General features: G+C 37.8%; 2 protein-coding genes and 1 long non-coding RNA gene across 4 annotated transcripts; 2 read left to right on the forward strand and 1 right to left on the reverse strand.

Annotated features, from left to right (window-relative positions):
- Window positions 1-31: 31 nt before the first annotated feature.
- LOC100740064 (ufm1-specific protease 1) lies at window positions 32-2,381 on the reverse strand. Its single transcript, XM_003492253.4, has 4 exons — window positions 2,293-2,381; window positions 1,206-1,444; window positions 960-1,130; window positions 32-435 (listed from the first exon to the last, which is right to left on the reverse strand). The coding sequence occupies exons 2-4, from the start codon at window positions 1,338-1,340 to the stop codon at window positions 76-78; spliced, it is 666 nt and encodes a 221-aa protein (XP_003492301.1). The 5' UTR covers window positions 1,341-1,444; window positions 2,293-2,381; the 3' UTR covers window positions 32-75.
- LOC117152115 lies at window positions 596-905 on the forward strand. Its single transcript, XR_004462373.1, has 2 exons — window positions 596-696; window positions 760-905. It is a non-coding gene; the product is annotated as an uncharacterized LOC117152115 (long non-coding RNA).
- On the forward strand, window positions 1,930-7,548 carry LOC105681241 (transmembrane protein adipocyte-associated 1 homolog). 2 transcript variants are annotated; one of them, XM_012389948.3, is made up of 8 exons: window positions 1,930-2,171; window positions 2,666-2,865; window positions 2,929-3,224; window positions 3,299-3,495; window positions 3,572-3,632; window positions 3,706-3,892; window positions 3,972-4,101; window positions 5,702-7,548. In XM_012389948.3, exons 2-8 carry the CDS (start codon window positions 2,717-2,719, stop codon window positions 5,852-5,854), a joined length of 1,173 nt encoding a protein of 390 aa, XP_012245371.1. In that variant the 5' UTR covers window positions 1,930-2,171; window positions 2,666-2,716; the 3' UTR covers window positions 5,855-7,548. The 2 variants fall into 2 exon arrangements, with proteins under 2 accessions (XP_012245371.1, XP_012245370.1); XM_012389947.3 differs by lacking the exon at window positions 5,702-7,548 and having other exon boundaries at window positions 3,972-5,288.
- Window positions 7,549-16,326: the final 8,778 nt, after the last annotated feature.

Here is a 16,326-nt window from a genome sequence, read left to right on the forward strand (position 1 = left end):
ATCCTTCGATAGAATTAAAATAGGCGATAAATAATTATGGAAAATGCAGATGTATTTACATATATATACAGTATACTATTTATTGTATCCACTTATGAACTTGATCTGAGGTAAACAGAGATTGTAAAAGGAGCTGCCGATGAAATCATCCAAACGTTGCCATTTCACCCAACGATAATTCTCTAATTGTTCTGTTCCTGTTGCTCGGCCAACGAAATGCGGATCCACGATTAACAAATAGGTGTTGTTTGCACCCTCGTGGATTCCTACAACGCACTTACTTGAACAATCCCTATCTCCTCCCATCATGATTGGACTACCGAATTCCTCGAAGTGACCCTTGATAACTGGAACTTGGTCCCGCAAGGCTCTACCATTTGGAACATGCACGATTTTACTGAGAACCTCGTACAAGTGATTCAATACAAGGCATACCTATAAGATAACTGAAATTAGCTTGTTTACTTCTATTTTTGGCAAAAGAGTAGATACTGCTTATCGGCCGTATCGCTAATGAACATATGGACATAAATGTTAAAAATGAAGTTTTCGGAAATTGTGTTTAGAACAGTTTAGTTAGCTGCAGAGTATATCAGAAATCGTGGTACGAACAAAAAGAAGATATTTTCCTGCAAGTACGGGTGAAAGATCTATCAAATTAGTATTATCTTTTCAGCTGTTTCTTATAAATAAAAGGTAAGTCAAGTGCGCTTGTATCACTTGATGAATATTCAGTAGGAATAAAAAAATGTTTTTCAGTGGAATGAATAAATTTGTATCTAATACAATTTCTAAATATAAAAATTCGAATTACTTCTGCAAGGAAAATCAATGCCTCTCTTATTTCATTTCATCAGGATTTATGATACAGGCTGTATAATTATTATATATATAATTATTCTGTATAATAATTATTCTTGCAAGATATCTTTTCGGTAATTCTTCGCACATAGGCTTACTTCGAAACTCCCTATCCACTCCCTCGATCCAATAAATGATTGTTCCTTATCATCCAGCGTGACGAGTGCTTCCTGTATACGTCTGATATTTGGGACGGATTGGTCCAAGTTCCGATTCCTTATAACCCACGAGCATATTGTTTGCAGAGTTCTATATCCACATCCCCAACCCTAAATTCAATATTTCATCGTTTTTCTCTCTTCTCCATTGATATTCTCCCCCAAAAATAAGTTCAAATTACAGACCTTATCGTTAAAACCATCGCAACCATAGTGCCAATACTCGTAATCCCCTTGAACGAAAAAACTTTGACCGACTTCCGGCGCAGGGATATCACGATGAACGTTTCTCAATAAGTCGCTCGAATAATCGACGGTCATCGTTATCTCACGAAAATCATTGGACAATTACCCGTTTCGTTCCATCCAACGAGCCACGTAAAGCCACTCTACTTTCGCGTCTGTCGTAACCGCTTCGAAAAATCCTTAAACAGACCGTGGTTCGTACGGAATGGTAAATAGAGCGCGAAGCTTCGTATTTCCCGGTTCAGCAGTAATTCGCGGCCATTCCGTGTATTTTTCCTCCAACAACCTAACCTATCCAACTAACTTGCTCACCGTACCGTCATCGTTGCAATAATGATTCAGTGAAAGCGACTGACGATCGAGAAAACCTTTCGTAATCTACGATCTACGCGTCCGCATCGTCGTTCGAAAGTCGTTGTTTCACGAGCAGAAGAGGAAGCGCTGCCTTTATGATAGGCGTTAAATCGTGGCGTCACCTGCGAATACCTTCTCTCGTTTCTCGTCTACTATCGTCGTTCTCCTCGTATAAACGTATATTTGATACGGACGTGAAATCACGTACTACGCGGTCACGCGCACTTCGTTACGCGTTCCTCTTACTGGTTATCAAATATACGGTTCTTGGTTGCTCCGTGTGGCGTTACTGCGAGCGAAAAAAAGAGAGGGACAGAGTGATCGGCGTGAAGCTGACTGATAGAATGGACACTGGGATTTCATAGCAAAATGCCAATCAGACCAGACGACTGTGTGTGGATAAGACAAACGGATAAATAAGTGCGGTAGCAGCGTAAAATAACTGCGCGAAATTATACACGCCGAACAACAATTCGAAACTGTGCGGTGCTAGGGGCGAGTTATAGTTTACCTCCGGAGAAGATGAGAGCGATAATATTATGCACCTAATGGGTAAGTCGCGTAAATCTTGCCCGTGAACCTTATTCAATTAGCGGTAATCTATCCGAATGTAATTTCTTGATTTTATACGCGGTGGCATCGTGTCAATTTGACAGGTACACAATAGACTTACCGTTTATCGATTTTCCGCTGATTAAACAATAAGAAAGAGCATTTATTTCGCGGGAACAGTTTCGGGGTTAGTTCAATGTTTATATGTCGTTATTTTGGTCGGTCATCGGTTTCTAGCAGGTTCGAAGGTCATCACTTGGGAATATTGCCAAGTATTTTAGGTTATGTTTATTATGTCACCTTAATTAGCAAGCAATGCTTCAGAAAAGTTAGTTCGAATGCTTTAATGAGATAGATAGGAATTTCTAATTTATACCTTCTTTTCGATTGAATAAACATACGATTTCGTAAACGCGATGTTCTTTTACGTTGTAGACGTTGCTTGTTGTACTTTACATTAGGATGACACATACTGTCACTTTTTTGTTTACCAGTGTAAAGTTGAGAGATGATTCAGATATAAAGTTTGTAACAAAACGACAAATATGTATGGTGCAGTGCGCGAAGAGGTCTCTGAAAGTTGGTTACACACGTATGATCTGAGCAGTACAATGATTCCTAATGTTAGTTCACCAATGGATGATGAGGAGCATTTTTGCAAGATGATCCTGTATAAAGAAATCAAAGATTCAAGGTAAGTATTAATTTAGAGATATTTTTACAGATCTCCTGTACCAATTTATTTTTTGTTTTCCAGAGTACGAATATGGGACATTGTCATATTGATACCAAACCTCTTGTTTCTTTTATTTATCACAGTGAGATTTAATAGAGCACGGCTTAAATTACGAGCAACGAGTAGTCCAATATTTTTAGCATTTTATGGACTTGTCATTTGTAATGTAGTGATTTCAGTGATAAGATGTATCGTTTCAATGACTGTAAATGCAGCAGCCACCGTTGGTGGCAAAGCAGACAAAATACTGTGGGTAACAGTGAGATTTTTCCTGTTGTCCACAGAGATGAGCGTGGTTATATTTGGTTTGGCTTTTGGTGAGTTGATTTTGCTTTTATTATTTAAGATTGCTTATTTAAAAAACTCCAAATACATAACTATTTATTTGTAGGACATTTGGATAGTCGCTCAAGTATTCGTAGGGTATTACTTGCCACGTCATTTATAGCATTGGCTTTTACCATAACCCAAGGAACCTTGGAGCTAGTTTTACCAGATGATACATTCCATATCCCTAGTAGAGATTTTTATGTGTTTGGTCATGGGGGAATGATGTTTTGGTTTTGCAGCAGTCTTGTTTTCACAATGGTAAATCTATAATGAAATAAGCATCGATGCATAATCACTGCGAACAATCCTAGTTATTATTACGATCTTGTTACAGATATATCTTTTTATATTAATACTGCCATGGACACGGTTACGAGACCGTTTAACCCTTCCAAGTACGTTGATCAACCTCATCATATTCAGTGCTTCATACGTATCTATATGTCACAAAGTATCTTTTTTTTGCAGCAAAAAAAAGTTTTTACATTTATGCTGGTACGTTAGCTATGCTCGACTTAGTACAATCAATTGGTGCAGGCTTTCTAAACTACACACAAAATCCGGTAGGATTATGCGTCGTGGATTTCACTGCTGCAGTTTATTTGACACTTTTTACACCTTTGGTTTATCATACATTCCTGTCTGAATTTTTTGGGTAAGTTACTACGTATGTTCAAAAATAATTTAATATCCAAGAAATTGCGGACAGGGACAAATGAAAAATTTTGTTACAGAGTTTCACAACCTTCGATAATGTTTTCATACAAGGCACAAGTAGACGATGCAATGGATGAAGACACGGTGTCGTTGCCGCATCAACAGAGCTTCTCCTCGTTAAAAACAGACAGCGATTATATTTATCAGGTCCATACTCCATCTATTCACATGCCCTTGTATGGTTCGCAAGTGTTAAAATCATCCAGCTCAAAACATGAAACCTCCCTGCACTCCTTAGCATCCACCAAAGACTCCAGAAGTGGTAGCGGACGTATCTACGATTCCCCAGCCGCTTTATATCGATCCACATCCGGCATCAAAAGCTTTTCCAGACGCCTGAGCACAGAAAAAAGCACTTCCGACCTCAAGAACTATCCCCTAACGAAATCCGACAATTTTATCGATTCCAAAAAGAGCTCGCTAGACCTAAAGTTGACTCACCATACTTGGGAGAGCAGATCTACGTCACAATTCAAGTACGGTGGGCCTAGTAGCGTCTCAAATTTGCTTTTCGCGCCAAACACCGCTAGCAGCTTCTTGTATAAACCCCGGTTAAACGATAGCAATACTAATTTATTCTCCTTAACGAGAAAGGGTAGCTTGACGCACGAACGACAGAGATGTGAAAGTAACGTATCCAGCCAATTTTTTGAAATTCCACCGCTAGAAAATACGTTGCAATCCATTTTGGATAGCAGTACGCCTCATCAAGAGTCTTTGACGAAAGGCAATACTACTGCGCAAGATTTGCAAAATATACAAAAGAGAGAACCGACTCCTTTGAAGCAGTACACTGGCACTGCAATGTCTGAAGTCGATGTTGAAGACACATTGTCTGATTCAGCAGATACTTCAACCGTCACGCAACATTTATTATCTAAACCTGTTTCCTCAACAAGCGAAGAGGTATACGAAAAACAAAGGAAGCAAAATACAAAGAAAAAGGAGTCTGGTGGACTGAGTGATTATTTATTATCTCTGACAACTTCGAACACTCAGAACAACGAGAAAAATATCGAAGTAAATCCTAGTCTTTCTCCCCCCCATTACACTAAATCTTATATGCAGAATGAATTGCTGTAAATATTTGTTTTAATAATCGGTGTAAAGTCTAAGTCACTAGTTTTATATAAGAGAATCTTAATCTTAAATTCAATTCGTTTGATCAATTAGAACAAAGTGGATTATCCTTTGACATGGAAGAATTATAACGCGTATTTGTTAAATAACAATATAGATGTATCATAGTGTAAAATAGAGGTGCGCACAAGATGCTTTATTATGTGTACATATATAGCATGTCTAGATTTAATTAAACTCATTAATGTAGCTGATGCACTTGGTTTTATTTATTTACACTAACTTGGCAATGGATAACGCTAATATTTTTGTTTTGTGTTGCAACCAACATATTCCTCACATCAAACCCTATCGTTCGCTTTTTTTTACCTTCAAAGAAGAAAAAAAAAACAGAAAAGACAAAGACACAAAAGAAAAGTGAGATATATGAATTATTTGCACTCAGCTTGAAAGTACACGAACCTTATGTTATGTATAGTAGTGCAAATTTTCACTGTATAATGTCTTTGCACGAAATCAAATTTTTATCAATTTTAAAGATTTTTAAAGTTTTTAGATCTTTTACGATCATCCAAATTTTGTTTACGATGAAACGTTCTATATTGTCCGCTGCCACTTCTCACAGCTTTGTTAAACGGTGCAACGAGAACTGTTCTTTTGTTCGCAGAATCACAGTGTCTATGACTCGACCCAGTTCGACACAAACTCCACACCGGTGAATCCACTGTACGCGGCGTCTCTGCAGAGTCCGGATAGCATAACCGGTTACAGTATAGATAGTCAAGAAGGCCAAGCCCAGGTGAACGGTTATCAACAGTGAACGAGCTGATCGTGTCTGGCGTGATTCGACTTACATTTACGGTCACGAACATGGATTCAACGATTAGTTCAACGATCGAGTTCTATTTCATTGAAAGTGAACTACTGCGCGAAATCCATTGAAAAAAAAAAAACGTGTTCCATCGTTCGATTCTCCCCTTTAAAGAATGAAACTAGAACGAAAGAACCCCGTACGATTTCACTGAAAGAATCTAGTCGCTACGAACATTTTTAGAACAGTGCAACGTTGATGAATCATTCTTTTGATTTCATTTCTATTTCTTGTGATAGCATCAAGATAAAATAAGCGGTCGTGTGCTATTTGAAAAAGGATAAGGTTGAGTTTCTTATTCTCCGTTCAGGCGAATAGAGTTTCGTACTTAATCGATTAGATGATTCGTACTGTTAGGGAAACTGTTTAGACGATGTACGAAAGAAAGCATTTCATTATGTCGGTATCGAAATGGTCAGCGAGCTGCTAACTTCTCGAGACAGATTTCATCAGTTGAATTCGACTTTCGACAACTTGCTTATCGTTTCTCCGTCCTCTTCACCAAAGGCAGGCCTTCCCGGTCTCTCTGACTTTAGCGAAAGATCTGAGCACGATCCATGGTGAACCTCCCTCGCTATTTTCCTACTTTTGCAATTAAGAAAGCATTTTACGAACGACGAGCAAGGACAATATTGGAGAATGGTTCCCGTGACGAGCATAAAGATTTACTCGCGAGGATCGAAACATAAAAACTTAGAATTTTAAGGAGAACTCCTCGGTACTTCGTTGAAACTATTTACGAAAGACTCCATCCATCGTGTAATATGTATATACACCCTGTATTCTAGTGTAAAGGATCGTGCTATTTATATACTAATATATTATATATTATATATTATATATACAAGAATACATAACGTTATATTTATCGATATTGTATGTCCGTATTTGTGAACGTGCTACTTCTGGCAGAGCCGCATCGGACACGACAAAATTCGTCTGCCTTTTTCTCAATTTGATACGTAACACGAATCATTCAGAAACCAGTGGCGATAAGTACTCATTGATTTTACTCTAATTAATATCCTCAGAGCGTAATGCGTTAAGACAATTGCGTTGATACGATATAATCGACATTTTGAGGCATTCCAAAAAGGTTCCTTTTAATCTTTCTTCCCCCTCGTATAGATCTGATCCCTTTACATTGCCATGTTTAACGCGAACCAACGATTTTTGTACCATTTTTAAATGTACTTTAGTCAGGAACCAAAGTCTCAAGATTCGAAATCACTCTTCAAAAATGTTCGTTCGATGTGGTGATTTTAAACTCGTCTCGATAATTCGATTGCTCCTTTAGAGGATCATCGGCGGTTATGATCGAACAGCAATATACACATTACACATCCTTTCGCGCATTTGCTAACGTTCAGATCCGTACGGATCTGTGTAAATACCACGAACAGACTTATCAAAAGCTCTCTGGAGGCCGAATCTCTCTGTCAATTGCAATGTCGATTCATTCACACTTACACGTACACGTAATTAAACACACTAACTCGTTCTACTCTAATTCTACCAGACGTTCTCTTCTAATTATGTCTGACCATCGTGATCAGGCTTTTTTTTGTATTTGTCGGGTGGAATGTGAAAGGCAATACTTCGGATCGCGTAACATGATTATATATTTAATGAAAATAAAATTACATTTCAATCGAACGCTTTCAGACTTTTCTTTCTCGTTTCTACGAATCCCATCCAGTCAAGCCTCGTACAAACAGAAATACGATTACCAGAAATACCGTATCCGAATTCAAATCAATCGATTTTTAACAAAAAACGAGGAAGCATCTTCTTTCTATACGATTGGCCAATTGTTGGGGTACAGTGTTTCTAGCAACTGTATCTCAGTCTATACGAGCCATTACGCATTAGAAAGAAATTGATATATTTTTCGTTAAGCTACAATTAACTTCAGTCTAAAGTTAAACCGATCAATAATTAACTAATAACCAAACCATCGTCCAGCGATAATTTTTACAAAATCATAGGATGACAAATAGAAGACCAGATTACTTGCGAACAGATCGATATCAATATTATCTTTCCACTGAAGCTAAAGCCTTCAGCTTCTATCCCTATTGCTATCTTTAGCCGAAGACTATGTATAGTCGTTGGAGCTAGAAACTCGTAACACCGATATCACTGAGTAACTTCACGGTGGTTTCCAGTATCTCATCAACCTTAACATATTTCTCCCTTTATAAACCTTGATCATTTTCGACTTAACCCTTCGGATCCGACGAAAAAAGCTGATGAGAGTTGGTAATTAAATTGATAACAATTTTTTGATATCGCGTTTTGTCAAACGGACGAGATTTTGTAACGACATCGACTAGAAAGGTTTGCAAGGTGGATAGACTCGAGCCACTTAAATTTTCGCTACACGATAGGATCGCGGCTATAAATACAAAGTGCATGCATGCGCATTATTCGCGCTCCAACTTGCACTACCTTTTCATGGACAAGGCTACCGGGCAATGATTAGTCACAGTACACCGATCATCGGCTCTTTCCGTTCGATCGAGCTCCGTTGCACAATATCAGAGTGCAGTCTTTCTCGCACGAGCCACGAAAGAGTGCATCAACACCCGTTGTTTACAAAAACAGGCAACAGGCTGGTGTTCCTTTCGTTTTATTTTAATCGCCAATCGCTGGGCGCTAGAACAAAATTTTAACGACGGTTTTGGAAGGAACTTGATATTACAAAGAAAAAGGTCGTGTAGATTTTTAACAACACTTTCTTCCTGCCAAAGAGCAATGAAATATTTAAAGAAGTCTAGCCAGTTATCTCTTCATTCAGTGGATGTATACTGAATATTAACGATGTATGGTGTTGAATAATTAAAGGAATTCTCGATTAAATAATTATCATTCTAGGCGAAATAATTGATAAAAATATCATGAAGGTATCTTCTACTAAGGGAAAACAGTTGATACATTAATAAACGTCACAAACTATTCGCAAAATATTCGACGTAGCTTCAGCCGGAAAAGAAAGCACGAAATTCCCCTTTATCACTGCCAGAATTGGTTTCAATAATTCACACCTCTAATCGATAATACCGAATTGATCGTAAAATATTCATAGTCTACGTACGTACAAAGTGATACTGCCCGAAAGGCTCAATGAACTCAACAAAATTTCGTATATTAATATTTCTCCCTATGCATGTATATTTTCTTATTATATATATAACATATATATAAACATATATATATATATAATCTTTTTCGAAATTCTTTTTCCTTTCGATAAGTGAAATATTTGTTCCCCCTCCGCTAATGCCTGAGAAAGAGAGTTCTCACCGAGTCGCGAAATATCTTGCACGAGACTAAGTTCGCGGGATATATCGTACATAGCTATCCGCGAAGGGGCGAAGAATTTGTTACGTAAATGAGTTCTTGACCAAGCAGAGGCGTGTTATCGAAATCGAATAGAGCGCTGCTTCTCTCCTAATGATAGCGGCCTAATTAAGTCTTGCTTGATTTTAATCAACCTCCCGACACTAGATGCCGAGCAGTTTAGACAATGTCGCCGGCTGCAAAAATAACAGGCAACTGGCCTAAATACGTCGTCAGTCGAAACTAGATAATTAACGACAGCTTTTATAATCTGCTGTTGGATATTTTTCGAGAAAGACAGGAGGAGAAAGAACAGTGTACTATTTGTTCGAATCGATGAAACTGAATGAATTTTGCGAGGTGTATATAATATGCTAATGTTGAGATGATACGTCAATGGTCCTGCGACGTATTCAGAATCCTTGATACCGATCGCTATACGTTCGAGGATTCGTGCTATAGAGAAAATGCGGTTTTGGCCAGCATCCAAAAAATGGGATTGTATCACGTCGGGTGGCGTTTAATACGTGTCTATTTGAGTAGGATGTAACACGCGTGATATCGCGAAACATAGCTCGTTTCCCGGTACATACTGTAGGACGCTTTCATTCAGTGGAAATGTTCGGATTTATCGCGTAGAATCGTTAATTACAATTACTGCTGTGAAATTACGTATGGTTAATGTGAAGATTAAATTTCTAGGAAAGTAACATTCTGTTTATCGTAAAAGTGCGAGTCTTCTTCTTATAAAATCACCAATTATGTATAATTACATTTTTAAGAGAAACGTAGCTAAAGAATTCGCTTTACAAAGAATAACAAAACTTTGCTTTGAATTTCTTGTTCGTTACATAATTATAATTCTCGCGTAAAAGTATCAATTATGCTTAATTTTCTAAAAAAAAAAAAAAAAAAAAGAGAACAGCTAATATTCTACATATTAAATCTAAATACCAAATTATTGAAATTGAAGTAACGTTTAATTCGGATTTTTTTCTTTATTCTAGTATCGTAATTTTGATTTAAATCGCAATCTGTTCTTGGCAAAATATCATAAGCTTTCCATTTGCAGCAGAAACATAACTCTTACAGAGGGAAAATAGAAGAATGGAAATGTTATTTTACGACATTGGATGGTAAGCAAGGTTAATTGCCATGTGATGTTTCTTTATAGGCGACACTTGCCGTTTATTACGCAGTGAGACACGTTTTTCTCTTGCAATGCTCTTTTCTACTTAAAGAGTCGTACACGTTCCTCCACGAGCGCGGCAACTTTCTACCAGACTTTTCGTTCTTGGAAACTGGCCTGCACCCTCGAAAGGCTTAAGAGCGCGGAACAATTCTTCACACAGAGAACAGTCGGCTTCTTACGTACTTGAAAACAAGTTGCAACATTAGGGAAAGGCGATTTTGAAATATTATTGAAAGTGAAATCTAATGTTTATTTATGAATCTAGTGAAATACGGGAAAAAGTAGTTCGACTTTCGATATCTATCGAGTCGAGTAAATTATTTTCTTCTCTGAATATTATTCCCAAGAGATTCGAATACGAATTTCTAACATGAAAATTATTTCGACACGGATGACGCTCTATTTGATAGCATATAAACCAAGAAAAACTACCGTTTCTCATTAAGAATTCGAGATTCTATTTTCCCTGAACCACAGAAGAATTTTGAATAATATTTTATAAAGGAGATACAATTATTTTTTAAACATCAATTTTTTTATCAACTAGAATATTCAAAAAATAACGTAAATAATTCAATAACGACGATACTGTGAATTGACCCGAAATCAAAAGTCCTGTAAATCTTCCATTTCAATTCGACACAATTTTTAAAGAATTTCCAACTTTCTGTATAGCAATATTTTTCTCCAAGTTGATTTATTACTCCAAAAACCATGTTTCGAACATTGAAAGCCATGTCAACCGAACACCCTTCTGCTCGACGATTTCTATTCTGTATTTCCCGTTTGGATGGTCTCTGTTCTCCCACGGAGCTTGGGACGTGTTTCTTATGCCGGCTAAACGGCGCCTGAGAACCTACTTCCCGACGTTCAAGGATACTTTGACGATCAAACAAGAAACCCACGTGGACGTCTGACGCACTCCTCCAAAATTTCGATTCTACCATTAAGTTGGACGTATGCTTTCGAAATAATACAAAGTTGCTTTTTCCTTTTTCTAGATATTACGTATTTCGTACTTTGTTCAACACAAAAGTATAACCGAATGCTAGTGACTTTGATTCTACGATATTACGCTTACGTACGATCTCAATACGTTTTCATCGCTAAGTCATTTTCTATTTCGAACGCATATTCTGAAACATTTACTTGCGTTACTTGCTCTTTTAACAAACCTGTGTCGTTCATTAAGCGCGTTTCGTAAAACTCAAGAATTTGAACAAATCTCAGCTTGATATTCTCTTGCTTTAAAAGACTCTTTCGGAGATTAAAAGTCTGTCGCGTTAAAGGAAACTATCGTCGTACTTATACTATGACACCGATTTCAAATTAATAACAAAATCAACAATGCGGAACATAGGAAAAAGTGATTCCAAAATTCTAGATGATAATGTAACGAGTGAGTACAAGCCTAGTCGATGTCAGGGTAATCCAGGGGATTTGATCGTCCGGTAGAAAAGGGGATTTCATTGCCGTCCGAATAGAACTTGACACGGGCATACACTTTCGGATAAACGCGTGTTCGCTCGTCTCCCATCATCTCAAATTGCAATCAATAGATAGGCGACGAGACGGCGCCGAAACGTGTCTTTATCCAACATGGTCAGAATACAAATAGAGGGTGTCCTAAAAGTCATGAGACAGGATCGCGCAAACTCCCACGTCCTGTTGTTCGAACCGATGTCACTTTCGCTACCATACAATGCTAACGCGGATGTGTTTGCTCAACCACTCGAATGTTTGACTTTCCTACACGCGGGTTGTTTCATGTTTTAAATTGATTCGAACCGAGATATTCGGTGATGAAGCTTCGTGATAACGTCGATCAGATTTTTATTTGACAATTTCTGCTTGATAAATTGAGCGAAATTTGTAACGGATATTTTGAACAAACATTTTTCAAACGATAATTACAGGGATATTGGCATTTATGAAAGTTTTAAGAGACCTCTCGTTCTTTGTATTTCGATATCGAGAAACGATATTATTTAAATAACGAGAGATCGGTCTTTAATTTCCTCAATTTATAAGATCCAGTGTTTGAGGAATAAAGATCCATGTATTTAGATATCTGTATTTTGGTATAGAGAAAAGATATATCTAAATAAGAAAATAGCATTTTTCAAGCTTTAAATTTACGATATGAAGTTTACGATAAAGACCGATTTTTGTGGTCAAATCGAACGCAGAAATATAATTGAAATAATAAGTTCTTCCGTATTTTTAGATACTAACATTCGACGACCGTGAATTTGTCACGTTTTGAAATTTATAAATATACAAAAATCGCAGGAAGAAGATATGATGAGCACGCTTTTGTCAATTTTTTTTTTACTCAATATCGCCTTATGAACAAAAAGAGGTATTTTAATATATCTTGCAGATTGAAGAGTAAAGAAATTTTTTGTCTAGAATAAGTAATATTAAATCGAACCTAGCCAGACACTAAATCTGTACAGTACTGCTATCGACACTTTGACTAAAGATTTCTGATTGATTCCGCCTCGCTGAGGCGGCTCTAAAGAAACTGTTCTCAATTCCTCGAGACGTTATATCCAGCTGAATCTCTTTGTAAGAAATTTTACAGCATTTTCTCACTCTCTAACTATCTTCGGAAAACATCCCATACTATACAAAGGGATATAATTTGTACTCTTAAAAAATTAGAAACCATCCACCGTCTAACGCATAATGCATCGATAATACCTCGTCTTTTTATGATAATAGCCTTCTCACGGTATTAAAACTCTTTGCTCGTTCGAACGGTAAACATAAAATGTTTAATAAAATCTCCTTGCAAGTACCTACACATACAAATTTCGTTGCTTTGCGTTATAGATAGTCATCAATCTTTTAATTAATAAACTCACGATATTTTCTCATAAAAATATCGTCGTAAAGGCTATGGCTTTAAATAAATCGTTTAGAAATCATTATTCGTTAATTTCGTCACTTTTTTTCCAAAGATAGTGATCGATCTACTATTTCATAGACACGTGTCTCTATACAGATATTATCAGAGGCGTTATGATTTTAGGCAAATGTCGTGAAACATTTCCATGAAGCATCGATCGATGTAATTTGAATGAAAGGTTCTCTTATTCGCAAGAGGAAATTCGTTTTTTTCTTTTTTTTTTATATCGTACGGACAGCTTTGTAATAGCCAACGATGTTTCAAAGTATTCGCATTTTCCACCGTGAAATTAACATTAACTGATATAATTCCAGTGTCGCTGTGGAAAACTTATTGTCGGCCTTTATGAATTCATTTTGCGACGACGCGGATTCTCAGGCGGATAACAAAATGCGAGCGACGCGACGTAATATCTCGGCGGCTTTTAAATTTGTGTGAACGGCGCGAGAACACCAGCCGTAATTTTCGTCGTCGTAACGACCGGTAGGCTCTCTGTATTTCTCGCCTCTTTAATTACTTCGATAAACAGTTGTCCCCTCGTGTGAAACGCGATCGAATAGGGTAACAGAGAGAAAGAGGAGGCAGAGGAGGATTAATGAGAGTAGGAGGTGATTTAAATACCCTCCACCGGGTTTCTTTTGTACTGTCGTGGAGGAATGTTTTGTTAAAAAAAGGATAGGGGAGTATCAAAGAATATTTCCACGGCTTCGCGATACGATAGACGAACTTTGTTAACGACATGTTTAATTAGAGGCGCATTTATTCAGAAAATTACAATGTCGGGCGCATAAGTAGAAAATGGAAGGATAAATTCGAAAATTCAATTAATCGTACGATGCAAAGTTTTATTTCTGCTTGTTCTTGGGAAAAATATTTCCACGCCCTCGCGATACGATAGACGAACTTTGTTAACGACATGTTTAATTAGAGGCGCATTTATTCAGAAAATTACAATGTCGGGCGCATAAGTAGAAAATGGAAGGATAAATTCGAAAATTCAATTAATCGTACGATGCAAAGTTTTATTTCTGCTTGTTCTTGGGAAAAATATATTTAGGATATATGTATTAGTTATATGCTACGTTAGGAAATACAGATATGTTAACAAATATTACATCATATTATATTTAAGAGATAGCGAAAAGGACAATTTGCTAAAGTATATACTACGTAATCGAGACTACTACAAAAGCAAACATTTTCCTACCAGCAATTTCGATCAATTTCACCCTACGAGAGAACATTGCCAACCCTATCTAACTTTCACGTTGCAAACTTTCTTCGATTCTTTGCTGCCCTAAGCCATTAAATACCAATGTGGTATTAATGGAATTTTTTATTTGCAACTTCTATCTATTTAATTCGCGTTGTTCAATTCCGTTGTAAAAACCATTGTAATCACGGAAGAAACTTTTAAAGACTCGTTTAATATCTTTTCTCGTTATTTCCTCATTTACCAGAATCTAACAATTTTATGAAATTATAAATTGAAGCACTTATAGTACTACGATAAATTATTTCAATTATAATACTTACGCCGCCATAACAAACCAAATTTTTCAAATCAAGGATATTCTTCATTTTTGAATCTCTCACTGATACAATGGCCTTCTTGATAGAACACCAAATTACTGTATTAGATTGTCCGAAAAGTTTCTTTCGTTTTATAAGGTGATAATAGATGAACAACAATTTCTGTTTTATATTATTATATTATTTATATTATTTTCGTGCATAATTCAATAAACTAATATAAAACAAAAAGCATTGTGCGTTCCACAATTTTTACGTATTATATCACTGCCTGGCTCTTCTTAATAGGCTAAATCTCCTTGTAGCCAATCACTATACGCGTAACAACGTACATCGATCACGTATCGATCTTCTAACATAAAGACATTACACGTTACATACAATGGTCAATCCTGCGCTGGCCATCGGAAGGAATTCTATTTGATTTCAATCCTCCTTTTGCCTGATCAAATGCAAACAAAAAGAAATAAATCGTACCTTCCTATATATATGTAGTATCGTGGACGAAAGGCCTAAGAGATATCGGGCGAACCATAAACAATGTCGCGAGAGCCGAGGCACCGTCGGGCCCATCAAAGTGTCGTCGGTCTTTTCAAGTGCATAGTTCGTAGAAAAGACCTACGTGACCCTGGCCACGAGCGTCTGCAGAACACGTGAGAACACGTGTGCGGCGGGCCTGGTAAAAGACAATGGAATGCTACAACAGCCAGAGTGACAATCGAGAAGCAGCGTGCGAGTCGAGAAGCAGCATGCGAGCGGAGAGGCAGAGCTTGCGAGTGGCGTTACCGAGAGAGTGTCGATTGCGTTTTGTGAGAGTCGAGTCGTATTCTAATCATCTAGTTGTGCTGCTTTCTGTACATTTGGCGTGAATAGTTCAGGTTGAACAACGATCGTCTTTCCTATCTTCCATTCCTTTGTAAACACACACATTATATCACGATATTACATATATATTCCAATAATCCTTCCGTGCCAAAGCTACCTATCCAAATTTCAAACTCTGCTAACAAACAAAATGAATGAAAAATATTTTCAATGCTCGGGGTCGTGGTGGAGGCGAAGCACCTGGCCTCGGTCCTTCCAAGCCCGGGAATAAATGAAAAATATTTTCAACCCTCCACGTCATCGTGGATGCAAAGCATCTCGCCACGATCGTCGTCCTGGCTAGGTAGGATGGGAGGTGAATGGGCACGAAGACAAAGGCGGGCCACTCGAGGACGCAGGAACGCGGAAGCGGGCGCAGCCGCGGGTAAGTTGAGCGCGATGAGCGCCGACGCCGGCGAGGGCGACGCCGTGGACGCTGTGGCGACGCGGGGATGTCAGTAGAGATGCCGCGTCCGCGAGCAACGCGTATCGACGACGGTGTCAGTTAGCCCGACGGGGTAGCATCGGGGTGGTTCCAGGCGAAAGTACGGCGAGGGGCGCGTCAGGACGCGGCTG

Source organism: Bombus impatiens, unplaced genomic scaffold (assembly GCF_000188095.3).
Source record: "Bombus impatiens unplaced genomic scaffold, BIMP_2.2 scf_0670, whole genome shotgun sequence".
NCBI classification, from domain to species: Eukaryota; Metazoa; Arthropoda; class Insecta; order Hymenoptera; family Apidae; genus Bombus; species Bombus impatiens.

What these genes read in the sequence shown, in the direction of transcription:
- LOC100740064 (XM_003492253.4), bottom strand. Translation starts at nt 1,340, where the DNA reads ATGACCGTCGATTATTCGAGCGACTTATTGAGAAACGTTCATCGTGAT. An exon ending in GCGATGGTTTTAACGATAAG is followed by an intron (nt 1,131 to 1,205) that starts GTCTGTAATTTG and finishes TATTGAATTTAG; the next exon opens with GGTTGGGGATGTGGATATAG. An exon ending in AGTGGATAGGGAGTTTCGAA is followed by an intron (nt 436 to 959) that starts GTAAGCCTATGT and finishes GTTATCTTATAG; the next exon opens with GTATGCCTTGTATTGAATCA.
- LOC105681241 (XM_012389947.3), top strand. Translation starts at nt 2,717, where the DNA reads ATGTATGGTGCAGTGCGCGAAGAGGTCTCTGAAAGTTGGTTACACACG. An exon ending in AAAGAAATCAAAGATTCAAG is followed by an intron (nt 2,866 to 2,928) that starts GTAAGTATTAAT and finishes TTTGTTTTCCAG; the next exon opens with AGTACGAATATGGGACATTG. An exon ending in TATATTTGGTTTGGCTTTTG is followed by an intron (nt 3,225 to 3,298) that starts GTGAGTTGATTT and finishes ATTTATTTGTAG; the next exon opens with GACATTTGGATAGTCGCTCA.